The 15325-nt window shown below is 38.6% G+C and overlaps 1 protein-coding gene across 1 annotated transcript in view; it reads left to right on the forward strand.

Moving 5' to 3' along the window:
- The window catches only part of ARSK (arylsulfatase family member K), a 54644-nt gene extending 39867 nt beyond the window's left edge, over positions 1 to 14777 (forward strand). The window contains exons 6-8 of the mRNA XM_068981239.1: positions 2441 to 2665; positions 12034 to 12258; positions 14488 to 14777. Of these exons, the coding sequence (XP_068837340.1) occupies positions 2441 to 2665; positions 12034 to 12258; positions 14488 to 14777 (740 nt within the window). The remainder of the gene's footprint in view (positions 1 to 2440; positions 2666 to 12033; positions 12259 to 14487) is intronic.
- Positions 14778 to 15325: the final 548 nt, after the last annotated feature.

Below are 15325 nucleotides of genomic sequence, written 5' to 3' on the forward strand. Positions count from 1 at the left end.
ACCTCAGGCCTTTATATTTGCTGCTCCTTCTGCCTGGGATTGGAGAAGGAAATGGCAACCCACTTCAGTATTCTTGCCTGGAGAATTGCATGGACAGAGGAGCCTGGCGGGCTATAGTCCGTGAGGTTGCAAAGAGTCGGCCATGACTGAGCATCTGAGCACTGCCTGGGACGCCTTTCCCTTTGCTTTTTAACATGGCTCGTTTTTTGTTGTTTTTTTTTTGGCCCCACAAAACTGTTTGCAGGATCTTAGTTTCCTGACCAGAGGCTGAACCCAGGCCCCTGGCAGTGGAAGTGTGGAGCCCTAAGCACTGGATCACCAGGGAGTTCCTTGAGTGTTCTCAATCTTTAGCTGTCAGCCCAGATATTACCTCCTCGGGGCTATCTTCCCAGCCACTCTAAATTAGTATAGCAGCTCCATCATCTTACTTACTCTATTCCATATCATCTTATTTGTTTACATCATAATCTTTAATGATTTTGTCTACTCACTTCTTTACTGTCCATTTCCCTTGAAGAATGTGGACGTCACGAGGTCAGGGACATTCCTTCTCATTCATCATTACATCCGAGGTAGCTAGCTTTGCATCCATGGTGCCTGGCACATAAGCAAAAAGTCAGTAAACATTTATGGAATGAGTATAAACACCAGCAGTTTTAACATGGTGTTGTAACTACAGCAGTATACAAGTTGTAGGGTCCTGGGGACAGAGGACTTCACTCTACCTGAAGGAACAGGGAGTGCTTCACCAGGGAGGTGATGCTTGAGCTGGTCATAGAGGAAGAGTGGGGATTTGCCATGTAGACTGGAAGAAAGGGCATCCAACACAGAAGGCAGAGTGTATACAAAGGCAAGGAAGTCCAAGCTGATTATTATTACTTCAGGTAAAGATTTGGGGGGTGGCTAGCTGAAGGTGCTACACTTACGCAAGAGTTAGACATGGGAAGCTATGGAAAAGTTTTAAGCTGGGGTGACATGATCATATATTTTAGAAAGATTATTATGAAGGGGAAAAAGGAGTGGAGGCAAGCGAACCAATTAGGGAGCAAGTACAGTTGTCCAGTTGAAAGATTCTGATGGTCTGCACCCTATAAATAACTCCTCAGAGACTGGGTCTCAGATCCAACTGGACCTCAGAATTGCCTATGGGTTCTTTTTTTTTTTTAATAATACAGAGCCCTGAAGGCCAGATTCAGGAGCTGCCAAAATAGAAATGATGCTTCTCTCTAGACTTGGGTCTTACTGTGTTCTCTTAATTAAAATGATTAAGTTTCGTGTCCCTTAGAGACAGGACTGGTCAGAGGAATTTTACTGTCCAAGAATATGCCAAATCACATTCATATATCGTCTGTACTGCTTCCAGCCTTTTTTTCAAAGGTGGGATTTCCATAAGACTCAGCCAGCTTCATGGGCATGATCTAGTGATAGGGAATTTGAGAGAAAGGGTATCAGGAGAAGGAGTTCTCACCCCTTTTATCCCCTCCCATTGGGCAGCAATTGTGGGTCGATGGTGACACCAGTCCTTTCCTGAGATGTGCACAGCACTCATACCCAGGCATGCCTTTCTTTTCTCATTCGAGTCCCTGGAGGTAATGTTTTCCCCTACTCCCTGACAGAAACACAGAAAGCAAGCCAGGGTGACCTCCAAATAAAGGAACTTATCCGTAGGTACTGCATTTTCTCCTTCCTCTCTTTAGTCCATTCACTGAGAAGCAAGCACATGAAATCTGGCCTAAGTTGTTTACTGAAGAACAGTAGATAATGTTCAGATGTTAAGAAACATCCTGACAAATTCTTAGTGGGTAGAATCATTATGAACTCATTCAGTTCAGTTCTGCCGCTCAGTCGTGTCCAACTCTTTGCGACCCCATGAATCGCAGCACGCCAGGCCTCCCTGTTCATCACCATCTCCCGGAGTTCACTCAGACTCACGTCCATCGAGTCGGTGATGCCATCCAGCCATCTCATCCTCTGTCGTCCCCTTCTCCTCCTGCCCCCAATCTCTCCCAGCATCAGAGTCTTTTCCAATGAGTCAACTCTTCTCATGAAGTGGCCAAAGTACTGGAGTTTCAGCTTTAGCATCATTCCTTCCAAAGAAATCCCAGGGCTGATCTCCTTCAGAATGGACTGGTTGGATCTCCTTGCAGTCCAAGGGATTCTCAAGAGTCTTCTCCAACACCACAGTTCAAAAGCATCAATTCTTCGGCGCTCAGCTTTCTTCACAGTCCAACTCTCACATCCATACATGACCACAGGAAAAACCATAGCCTTGACTAGACGGACCTTAGTCGGCAAAGTAATGTCTCTGCTTTTGAATATGCTATCTAGGTTGGTCACAACTTTTCTTCCAAGGAGTAAGCGTCTTTTAATTTCATGGCTGCAGTCACCATGAAAAAGTGAACTAAAGGCTGATTAAGATTTACTTCGATTTATATTGCAGGTGAAATTATCTTGGCTCTTCGCCAGTTAGGTCTTCTTCAGAAGACTGTCGTCATATACACTGCAGACCACGGGGAGCTGGCTATGGAGCACCGACAGTTTTATAAAATGAGTATGTACGAAGCTAGCTCCCATGTCCCACTCTTGATCATGGGGCCAGGAATTCAGGCCAACCTACAAGTATCAAGTGTGGTGTCTCTTGTGGATATTTACCCTACTATGCTTGGTAGGTAATGCCATTCTGTGAATATTTATTTGTAATAATGCTGGGAAATGAATAAACAAGATAGGTTAGGGCCCCCTGCTGACTTGTTCATAACTTTGAGCAGCTGATTTAACTGTGAGTCAAATCTATGTCTGAAAAATGAGGATAATATTCCTCAGGTTCCTTTGGCCTTCACTTCCTCTAGTCCTTCTTCCTCCAAAAGATTCACAACCAGGATATGACAATAAAGCGAGCCACATAAGATATTCAGTTCTATAACTTTATAGATATGATTTGTGTATCATTTGATTCTCTATCATCCCCTACCTAAAATGTAGGCATTTCCCTTCTGGATTATTACATCTACATCTACTTTGAAACTACTAATTTTTCACAATGTTACATGTGTCCCTTAATGTTGATGCTATGTGCATATTTCTCCTCAGAACCTTTAGAATGTTCTATATGACTTATTTTACTAGCTTCTTAATGTCTATAAGCATAACCATAAGTCTCGAACAGCAACATTTGAATGTGGGTATTTAGCAATTTTTGTTAAAAATACTAGAATAAAGCCATTATAAATTTAGAAGTTATACGGAACTGTTAGCTTCTAATTTAGAGGAGACTTTAAATTCAATAGCATCAGATACTCTGTTCTAAGGCACCATCAATTGCAAAAAGTACCATCAATTTATAAATAGATTTTGGTGAAAGAAAAATGTAACATAGCATAAGATATATGTGTTTAATATGTATACATTAAAATGTGAAACAAACACATCTGGAAATTACATAAGAAAAATCTTATTATCTCCTTTTTTTCTGCTACAAAGTCTTCACCTTTATTTAATTAAAGACTGTTACAGGGTCTTAAATTTCTTTATTGTGCATTTAAATTAGTGCTGGGAATTCCCTGGTGGTCCAGTGGTTAGGATTCGGCACTCCCTGTCACTGCCAAGGTCCCAGGTTGAATCCTTGGCTGGGGAACTAAAATCCCGCAAGCCTCACGACCAAATTAAAAAAAAAAAATCAGTGCCCTTCTTTTCTCTTTCAAATCACTTGCATATTTGACCACACTTTTTTGTTGTTCTTTTGCCTGGTGTGTATTTTTAATCTCTTCAGTTTCTTACTCATCATTTGCTGGTTCCCTTTTGTCCCAAAGCAATTATCACACAGTCATATCTTTGCCACTTTCTGGCTCCATCAATTTCCAGGCAATACCTATTACTTTTCCTTACTTCTGTTTTTCATTCAAAAATGGGTGTGTGTGATTATGTATATTTTAAGTGTCTGCCTTATTATCATCTTTATAGCTGTATGATGTAGCTATATAAATGATTCTTTACAGTGGCATTTCCTTAGTTTCCTCCCCTAGTTCTTTCTCATATGGAACTCTCCCCACCCAAATTTGCTGAACTTTTGACCCTTGACCTGCTTTCTTGAGGTACAGTGATCAGAACTGCAAAAGACAGTTAAAGGCTGGGATGATTCTTTCTCAGTTTTCCCTCAATGTATTTCATAGTGATGTTTGGCATTTTGTCTTTTTTGACTTAGCAGCTAAATAGTCCAGTACCTGTAGAAAGGTGTCTGTGATGAGTTCTCATCTCTTTCTAGTCTTTCTATCACTTTATGTGTTAGTTAATTAATAGGTACTGTTTAAATCATTTTTCTTTGAATATTGTTTTATATTTGCCTATAATGCAAATTTTCTCTACAATCTTGATACACCATTATCACTAGTTGCCAACCTCATGAAGTTAAAAATCATCTGCAAACTGGAAGATTTCATAATGTATGTATCTTAACAGCTTATTTAAGAAAATACTAAATAAAGTTGTTTGGAATGAGGGAATTGTCATTTATCCACCTAGGGGAACACCTTCCTATCCCTGCCTATTTTATGTTGCGTGACAGTAAGCATTTCTTTAGCCAAACAAAATGTTCCCAGAAACCCCTTTGCATTTCTTCCATACCCTTCTGGAAATTATGTTAAGTTCCCTGAAATTGTAAATTTTTAAAATAATTTGTCAGTTATTACAGTTTTTAAAAACTCATAGGTCTACGTAGGTTTTTGTTGCTTTTAACTTTGGCATTTGTTAATAGACTCCTTCTGCATCACATTTCCCAGCAGAATATATTGTATTAACAGCATTTACATCATGTGTTGATTTGACCTGCCCAACTCAAGCAAGTAAAGCCAAAGATCAGTGTCTCTCCAGTTCTAAACAGGAAATTAACATCTTCAAGGCTTAATGTGTTTCATAACGAATATTTTTATTATGAAAAGGGAAAAAATTACAGTTATATGGTTGGCAGAGGAGAATGAAGAGAATATCTAGGCATGGAACTTTATATAAAACACTGAAGCATCCTATTAACCAGATGTTAATCAGAGATAAGGTAGAAACAAAAAGATGCAAGGGGGAGCCTTAGGGGACTTCCCTAGAGGTCCACTGGTTAAGACTCTGTGCTTCCACTGCAGGGGGTGAAGGTTTAATCCCTGGTCCGGGAATTAAGATCCAACACATGCCACACACGTCAAGGCCAAAAAATAAAAAACAAGAACCTTTGCTGGAGCTGCGAAACAACATGTAACATTATTTATCTAAAATTAACCTTTTATAAGTGATAAAAGGTTAATATTAATAGAACTCTCACAAATCTATGAAAAAGAGACATACCCTATTAGCAAATTGACCAGAATATATAAACAAGCAATTCACAACAGAAGACATAGAAATGGCCAAGATATTTTTAGAGCTTCAAACTCAGTAGTCAGAAAAATATTAAAACAAGAAGATACCATTTTTCTTTCACACATAGAATTTGCAAAGATTCTTTTAAAAAGCAGAAATCTCATATTGGAAATATGCCTTCTCATGTTCTGCTGCTGGGAGTATAAACTGGCACAGATTTCCTGGAGGCAAATGTGGCATTATGTTCCAAATTGCTTAGAAATATGCATATATTTTGACCTAGAAAATTCCAATTTTAGGAATTAACCTATTCATTTCAGCTCAGTTGCTCAGTAGTGTCTGACTCTTTGAGACCCCGTGAACCACAGCACACCAGGCCTCCCTGTCCATCACCAACTCCCAGAGTTTACCCAAACTCATGTCCATTGAGTCAGTGATGCCATTCAACTATCTCATCCTCTGTCATCCCCTTTTCCTCCTGCCTTTGATCTTTCCCACCATCAGGGTCTTTTCCAATGAGTCAGTTCTTCACATCAGGTAGCCACGGTATTGGAGTTTCAGCTTCAGCATCAGTCCTTCCAATGAATATTCAGGTCTGATTTCCTTTAGGATGGACTGGTTGGATCTCCTTGCAGTCCAAAAGACTCTCAAGAGTCTTCTCCAACACCACAATTCAAAACCATCAATTCTTTGGTGCCCAGCTTTCTTTATGGCCCAACTCTCACATCCATACATGACTACTGGAAAAACCATAGCTTTGACTAGACAGACCTTTGTTGGCAAAGTAATGTCTCTACTTTTTAATATGCTGTCTAGGTTGGTCATTTTCTTCCAAGGAACAAACATCTTAATTTCATGGCTGAAGTCATGACCTTCAGTGATTTTGGAGCCCCAAAATATAAAGTCTCTTACTGTTTCCACTGTTTCCCCATCTATTTACCATGAAGTGATGGGACCAGATGCCATGATCTTAGTTTTCTGAATGTTGAGTTTTAAGCTAACTTTTTCACTTTCCTCTTTCATTTTCATCAAGAGTCTCTTTAGTTCTTCTTTGCTTTCTGCCATAAGGGTGGTGTCATCTGCATATCTGAGGTTATTGATATTTCTCCTGGCAACCTTGATTCCAGCTTGTGCTTCATCCAGTCCAGCATTTCTCATGATGTAATCTGCATATAAGTTAAATAAGCAGGGTGACAGTATACAGCCTTGACATACTCCTTTTCCTGATTTGGAACCAGTCTGTTGTTCCATGTCCAAATTAACCTATAGATGCACACAAAGATTTATCTCCATGGATAATATTACATTATATTAAAGAATTAGAAACAGTATGAATATCTAGTAGTGATGAACTGGGTAAAAAATAGTCAATTTTACTTTAAAAAGTGAAATGATAAATGACATGGCCCCCGTGTATTATTGAAAAGAAAACTGTAGGCTTTTAAATAAGTATATAAATAGTTTTTTGTTTTGGTGTGGCTTGTTGGTTATTGAGATAAAGTATCTACCTAATTTATTGTCCAAATCAGCACATTTTTTTAGAGTAAAGGGATACTATTAACAATTAAACCAGGATTAGCATAAACTGAATCTGTTGCCTTGTTTAAACAAACTTTCAAGTCAACAAAACAAAGATAATTCTGATGGTCTGGGTTTAACCTGATGTTTAATTCAGCCTTTTAAAATGAAAGTATTTAGAGTTTAAAGCTACTTTTAGTAGTGATTAATAACTCTAAATTTAGACCTGTGAGACAGTGTACTCTATCTAAGCTTAATAAACATACAGATTTTGATAAAGTGTCTATAAAAGACTTATTTTGTGATTCTTCCTAACCAGTTAGAAGCTTAAAACAGACATAATCTATTCTGAGACTTCCAAAGGTCCTTTCTATATTACCTTAGCCATACATAGCTGTATTGTTTTGTATGAATCCAATTTATACAGAATATGGGATTAAATTTCTCAGATCAAAACCTCAAGCCAGACTTCCTCTTCCCTTCCATTCTTTGAACGTTAGAAATACATAAAAGATGGTGACTCAAAAAACCTTAAGTAGAAAGATATTAAATAGGAAAGACCAATTGGTATTCCTGTTTTAGTAAAGTACCTTACTATAAAAAAAACCTGTTGAAATTTAAGATGGTACAATGTTTTTATTAAAGACATTGAATTTATGAACAGTTTTTAAAGACACTTTGGAAGAGTGATTATTTTCTATGAAATGATATTTGATGATAAGTTAGGAAGAGTTCTTTTAGTCTAAGTATCATTGTAGGCCCTATCCCCTTGTCATTGTCTAGGACTGGCAGGAAAGTGCCATCTCTCTGAACAGGAATTCTTTATACTGTTATAAAGTTAATATCATTAATTCAGAGATTATGCTTTAAAAAGTACTCCCCAACCTGTGATAAACCATAATGGAAAAGAATATGAATAAGAATGCGTATGTATATGTGTAAGAGAATCACTTTGCTATACAGTAGACATTAACACAACATTTTAAGTCAGCTATACTTCAATAAAATAGTTTTTTAAAATAATTACTCCCCAAAATATTTTCTTCTCTAATAATCTAGTATCAGCATCCTTTAGCTCAGTTAGAAATAATACCATTTTTAAATTAAAATTGTCTTGACATTCTCTTTTAAACTTATTTTCATGTGAATTTTTTTTCATTTAATAGTTGGCCTTTTTTTAAAAACCTACCTACTTTTCACATAAAGGATAAATCCAGAATCTGTTTAAACTGTGAAAATGTAATTGTATAAAAATGCAGTTGTGTTTAAAAGAATGCTTCAATACTAATGATTTAAATTGCAAAACCTTCCTTGTTACAGGATCTTAGCGGAGGGTTGGGAGGGTCATTTTACATAGATTATTTTGTTTTTAATTGGCTGAAAAATACTGTAAAGTTGAATAACTACAGTAGATCCAGACTTGTGGAGCAGTATTGAAGACTCCAGAGATCCTGGAGTCAGAATGCCTAAATTCAAATACCTCCTTCAGCATTTACCAACTGTATACCCTTGAGAAAGAAATTTAACACGTCTGGTCTTCAGTTTTCTTATCAATAAAATGAAAATAACAGTGACTGTTTCATAGCCTAGAACAATGACTGGGACGTGGTAAATGGTTAAATGTGAGATATTATTAACATTTGTCACTAAGCTGTGTCTGACTCTTTGTGACCCCAGGGACTGCAGCCCACCAGGCTCCTCTGTCCATGGGATTCTCCAGATGAGAATTCTGGAGTGAGTTTGTCATTTCCTCCTCCTGGGGATCTTCCTGACCCAGGGATCGAACCCACATCTCCTGCATCACCATGCAATAGTTACCATCTAAACCATGACATGATTCTGTTCAAAATCACTTAGAGTAAAATCCAGAATCTCTGATTAGACCTGTGAGTCCAGCATGATTTCTTCCTCCCCGCAACTGATCTCAAACAACTTTACCCTCACGTACTCTGCTCCAGCCATGCTGGCCTCCTTAGTATTTGGGGAGCAGATAGAATAAAGCAGATTCCTGCCTCAGTGTTTACAAGTGCTGTTCCCTGGGTGAATGCCCTTCCTCTCCAGTTCCAGAGATCTGTTGGGCTCACCGCAGCCCTTTCTTCTCGGGTCTCTGTTTACGTCACCTTATCGGAGAGGCCTCGCCTGACCCTCCTGTATAACACAGTGCACACGCACATTCCTGCCATCACTCTCTAGCCCTCTTACCCTGCTTTATGTTTCTTCGTTGCACTGATTACCACCTAGCAGATTTATCTGTCTCCCCACATTAGAATGTAAGCTCTTAGAGTCTGAGAGAGCTTACCTGCTTTGTCTACTGTTGTTTCCCTATATCTGGAATAGCAACTAGCTTGTTAGATGAGTAAGAAATATATATATATACTTAAATGGACTCTTATCCCAGTTTAACACAAATAAACATGAGAATTATTTAAATTTTCTTTAGTCTAACAAGTTTTTTTAGGAAAATTAGGCTAAGATTAGATCTGAAATAAGGCATTTCTAAGTATTAAAGTTGATTAAGATGCTAAATACAGGAAACTCCCCAGTCATGGGTGTATGCCAGTTGGCCCCTGCTTTCAGGCTGTCTGCAAAGCCCTTCTCTCCCTTCCTCTGCCTCCCAGTGGTGCTGCTGATGGCTGACACACTGACCAGCCTGACCCAGCCTATTCCCAGGCCACTTTCTTCTTACAGTGAAAGTGAGGTCACTCAGCCGTGTCTGACTCTTTGCGACCCTATAGACTGTAGCCCCCCAGGCTCCTCCATCCATGGGATTTTCCAGGCAAGAATCCTGGAGTGGGTTGCCATTTCCTTCTCCACTTCTTACAGTAGACCTTACAGTAGGTAGCCTACTGTCTTGCAGTTCAACTAGTTTCATCTTGGGCCATCCTGTTCTTTTTTAAAATTATTATTATTTTTTTAATTATGTAAAAGTTTTGGCCTCCCTGGGTCTTCGTTGCTGTGCATGGGCCTTCTCTCATTGCGGCGAGCAAGGGCTACTCTCTAGTTGCAGTGAGCACATGGGTTTCTCATGGCCTTGGCTTCCCTTGTTGCAGCGAACAGACTCCAGAATGTGGGCTCGGTAGTTGTGGCACAGGGGCTCAGTTGCCACGTGGCACATGGGCTCTTCCCCCACCCGGGAAGCAGTGCAGACCCCCTTACTGGCAGGCAGAGTTTTAACCATTGGACCTCCAGGGAAGTCCTGAGCTATCTTTTCTCTTGTGCATCTTGTGCATTTTCTCTCTTTAACATCTTTGCTCTTTCTTCTTCTTTTGTTATTAACCAGTTATCTCAAATATTTCTCTTCCTTTCTTTTACTTGTCATTCTTTCTCAAAAAAAGTCCCTGATGATGGATGGTTGGCAGAAGATTAGGACTTGTAATATGCCCCTTCCAAGGAAATGAAAGATACAGTTTTTTTAATTAAGTTATAGTGGCTCAGACTACCGTCTGAGCATCTGTCTGCAATGCAGGAGACCCGGGTTCAATCCCTGGGTTGGGAAGACCCCCCTAGAGAAAGAAATGGCAGCCCACTCCAGTATTCTTGCCTGGGAAATCCCATGGACCGCGGAGCCTGGTAGGCTACTGTCCATGGGGTCACAAAGAGTCAGACACGACTGAACGACTTCACTTTCATATGTAAAACAAGTCCCTTTAGAAGATTTATATTAGAGGCCTTTGTCTACTTCCTTATTCTCTTTTAATTAATCTGTTTTGCCTCACATACCTTTATGTGTGGGCTCAGTTGCTCAGTTGTGGCCAACTCTTTGCAATCCTATGGACTGTGGCCCACCAGGCTCCTCTCTCCCTGGAATTTTCCACCCAAGAATACTGGAGTGGCTTGCCATTTCCCTCTCCAGGAGATCTTCCCAACCCCAGGTTCGAACCTGGGTCTCCTGCATTGACAGGTGAATTCTTTACCACTGAGCCACCTGGGAAGCTTGCTTAAATATGTACAGTCAAGCTAAAATAATTTTATCATTCAATTTTGTTTCATTTCTAGCATTGCAGGTATAGTACTTTCTATTTTTCATTGGAAATATAATTATTTCTAAATTAATGTTTCTAAAAACATAGAACATTGGAACCAGAGAAACTGTGGGGGAGGCAACTGCAGACTCCTTTTGGAACTATCCCAAGTCCCCAGCCATAATTAATGGTAATTTTTTTTTTTCATGGCTTGCGAGATCTTAGTTTTCCTACCAAGGATTGAACTTGGGTTCATGGCAGTGAAATTACAAGAGCCCTAACCACTGGACTGCTGGCGAATTCCCTATTTTTCTATAGGAAAAAGATAGCTTGAATTCCAAGCAAACGCTTTTAAACCACTTTTAAAATATACTGCCTCTTTTTTAAGTTAGACATTTCTTATGCTTTGTTTTTTGTATCTATATTTGATAAGGAAAAAATAGATTATTTTTCTCTAAATCAGTATGATCCAGGATTTCCCAACACATGTTCTGCAAAATATTAGTCCCTCAAGATGCTACTTAGAAATAAACAGAAATTCTGTCATCAAATAACTTTGGGATACATGGCACACTATATACCTTGAAGATTTATGATACATATCAGCAATAAATTTACATCTACAATAAGTTTATTTAATTTTAACTATTGTTGGCAAACATATGTAACTACTAGACTCCTTTCTCATATACATTTTGTTATTATTCTGTGGAACAAATCTGAGAGATACCTGTGATCTCTTAATGATTCAGAAATGAAGGACTTATGATATTAACTAATATTTATTGAGGGTTTCCTATGTGTCAGGCACTGTTCTCAGAATTTTATAGAAGTTATCAGATTTAAACCTAAAATAGATCTGTGAAATACAGGCACTGTTATTATTTCCCTTTTACAGATGAAGAAACTGAGGTTCAGAATGGTTAACAACATGCCCAAAGTCACAAGGCTGTGAAGTAAGCATTTGGCTCTAGGCAGTCTATTTACAAAATCTATATACAATCTCTAGTCTCTGTGACCTTTAATGATGTCATTTATCAATGTTCAACGAATGAAAGAATGACTTACTTTAAAATCCTGTGTTATTTTGTGACTTCCCTGGCAACCCATGACTCCAGTGCAGGGGCACAGGTTCCACCCCCTGGTCAGGGATCATCCCGCATGCTATGGGATGCAATTTTAAAAAAATAGTCTTATTTTTGTCATGTAGATATTGCTGGAATTCCTCTGCCTCAGAACCTGAGTGGATACTCTCTGCTGCCATCATCGTCAGAAATGTTTAAGAATGAACAAAAATTTAAAAACCTACACCCACCCTGGATTCTGAGTGAATTCCATGGATGCAATGTAAATGCTTCCACCTACATGCTTCGAACTAAGCAATGGAAGTATATAGCCTACTCTGATGGTGCTTCAGTATTACCTCAACTCTTCGGTAAGTTTGCTGATATTATTTCTTAGGTAGAGATTATTTTTAATGAGTTGACCTATACAGTATTTGGTCAAGGGAGCCAATAATCTTTGTTCAGATGGTTGGATGGCATCACCGACTCAATGGACATGAATTTGAATAAGCTCTGGGAGTTGGTGATGGGCAGGGAATCCCGGCGTGCTGCAGTCCATGGGGTCGCAAAGAGTCTGACACGACTGAGCAACTGAACCAAATCTTTGTTAAAGTAAATAAATACCTGCAGTTTCTCACACTGGGTCAGTTTACAAAATATTGCCCTGGAGAGAAGCTGCTTCTTTGAAAATCAACATCTGAATGCCAAAGCAAATGCCCTAAGGCTTTTGATCTGGGTCTCAAGACTGACAGGGCTGTATCCTCTGACCAAGGTGTCTTCTGATATTCATGGAGCGCCCTCTCATTGTACCCCGGATTCAGTTGTTCTGGAAGATTAACTCCTATCCTTTGGAGGCTGGCATCCTACATGTATTATTTGACGTTCCCCTCAGCCCTGCATGGAGAAGGCAATGGCATTCCACTCCAGTACTCTTGCCTGGAAAATCCCATGGACGGAGGAGCCTGGTGGGCTGCAGTCCATGGGGTCGCGAAGAGTCGGACACGACTGAGCGACTTCACTTCACTTCAGCCGTGCAAGATGATGTGCTGTGTGCTCTGTCGCTTCAATTGTGTCTGACTCTTTGCAACCCATGCACCGTAGCCCGCCAGGCGCCTCTGTCCAGGGGATTTTCCCAACAAGAATGCTGTAGTGGGTTACCATGACCTCTTCCGGGGGATCTTCCCGACCCAGGAATTGAACCCGCATCTCCTGCGCAGCAGATGGATTCTTTACCTGCTGAGCCATTGGGGAATCCCCTCCAAGATGATATTATCATCCTTATTTTATAGAGAAGACTAGGGTTCAGATACCTATGCAAAGTCTCATAGCTAAGAAGTGGAAAAGCTGGGATTTCAACCCAGGTCTGACTCCAAAACCCATGCTCCTTCTCCCCTACAAAAACCTGGTAGAATCACTACTCTGAATTTGTTTTCAAGCAGCATTATTAGACCTATGGTTTTACTTTTCTTTGCCACCTTTTTGCACATAAAATGTGCTAAAGCTATTTTTAATATTCCTTTCTCCGTGAGTTTTTTCCCAGTTATAAATGCCAAAATTATTAACTCAAAATAATTCTTTAGAGGCTGAATTGATTGACCCATCCTTAACTCTAAAAGGAGGAGATTCTTGGCTTCAAAAATGTACTTAAGTTTTCATTCTGTTGTGTAACGGGCATCTCTTGTTCATTCATTGTTTATGTTCTGCAAAAAGCAGATGTGACTATCAAAAGAATCAGCGGGGGAGCCTGCCTTTCCTGTATTCTCTAGGGTTTATTCACTGATTTCCCTGTCTCAGAGAGGTGCCATCTGAAATCACCCAGCAAAATCATGCGTGTCATCAGCAATCTTCTGGCTAATGCACTCAAATAAGCCTGTAGGGGTTATTTCCCTCACTGTGCACTCATTGTTCATTTACTGTCTCAGGCAAATTGTCATAAGAGCTTCAATTTGCTATTTTTCCAACTAGGTTGGCATTCTAGTTATATCTTCTGTCTTCCTACATTGTAGTTCAAAAGAGTGTTTATGTTATCTGAAATGTTTATCATTATTTTCTCGATGGTAGTGATTGAGAGTTCTTATTTCCATGATTATTTGCTCAAACACTATCACTGAATGTAATTTTCAAAAATCCAAGCACGGGTTGCAAATGTATTTAAAAGCAAACAGAAAACCTAGGAGTAAGGGAAGTTGCAAGAACATGACTTGACTATATAAAGAATTCTACAGCTGGAACATTTGGGCCTGTTGAATGGAACAATATAAGCATTATTTTTTTTGCACGTCAAAGTAAGCAAAGTATCAAAAACAGAAAGAACTGAGGCTAAGCCAGCCTACTAGTTTGACTGTTTCTGCCATCTAAGAATAGATAAAGGGGAAAATGTGATAGTAGGATAATGATAAGAAGGAAGAGACATACATTTAGAAAGGTGTTTAACTTTTGGTATATTAAGTTTCCGTTTATACCATCCTTCAGCTTACTACACTAAGAACTGAAAATAAAAATAAACTATACTGCATTATCTGTTACAGAGTAATGACATTCTAAAAATATTTTTTAAGCAGGTAACTGTTTTGATAGTTATTCAATTTTTTTTCTTTCAGATCTTTCCTCAGATCCAGATGAGTTAACAAATATTGCTGCAGAGTTTCCAGAAGTTACTTCTTCTTTGGATCAGAAGCTTCGTTCCATTATTAACTACCCTAAGGTTTCTGCTTCTGTCCACCAATACAATAAAGAGCAGTTTATCAAGTGGAAACAAAGTATAGGGCAAAACTATTCCAATGTCATAGCAAACCTTAGGTGGCACCAGGACTGGCTGAAAAAACCAAAGAAGTATGAAAATGCCATCGATCAGTGGCTTAAATCCCATTCTGATCCAAAAACAATTTGAACAAAAAAAAGAAAAAAATGTTTTAGAGCTATATAGAAATATGTTATAAAATCATGATTCACTATGCATTTTAAATGTCAGTTTTAATAATTACCTATTTTAAATTAAAGAATGTACTCTTTTAAAACAAGATACCAATTATTATAGAATAATATATTTTCAAAATGATTACTATCAAGACCATATTCTTACCAACTTCTAACAACTTAATGGGAGTATTAAAAGAATGGAAACAAATACTAGAACATGAAGTTGTGTTCCTCTGAATATTATGGAATATAGAATATTGTAACAATTATTAAGATTATTACTTATGAACCATAAAATAGTTGAGTATCCGATGGTGTCTGATGAGTTATTTTTATCTGATTGGACATAGGTCATTTGGATGTATTTGATGGGAGAATTTGGAGTATTTTATGGGACACAGACCATGGATATGGCTGATTTTATTTTTATTTTTTTAAACAGGCAAAATATATGCACAAGGTATAAATTTCAAAAAGGTACTAAAGGGTTAACAATGAGTGTGAAGTCTCTTTTCTTTT

Source organism: Capricornis sumatraensis, chromosome 9, assembly GCF_032405125.1.
Source record: "Capricornis sumatraensis isolate serow.1 chromosome 9, serow.2, whole genome shotgun sequence".
In the NCBI taxonomy this organism is placed as follows: Eukaryota; Metazoa; Chordata; class Mammalia; order Artiodactyla; family Bovidae; genus Capricornis; species Capricornis sumatraensis.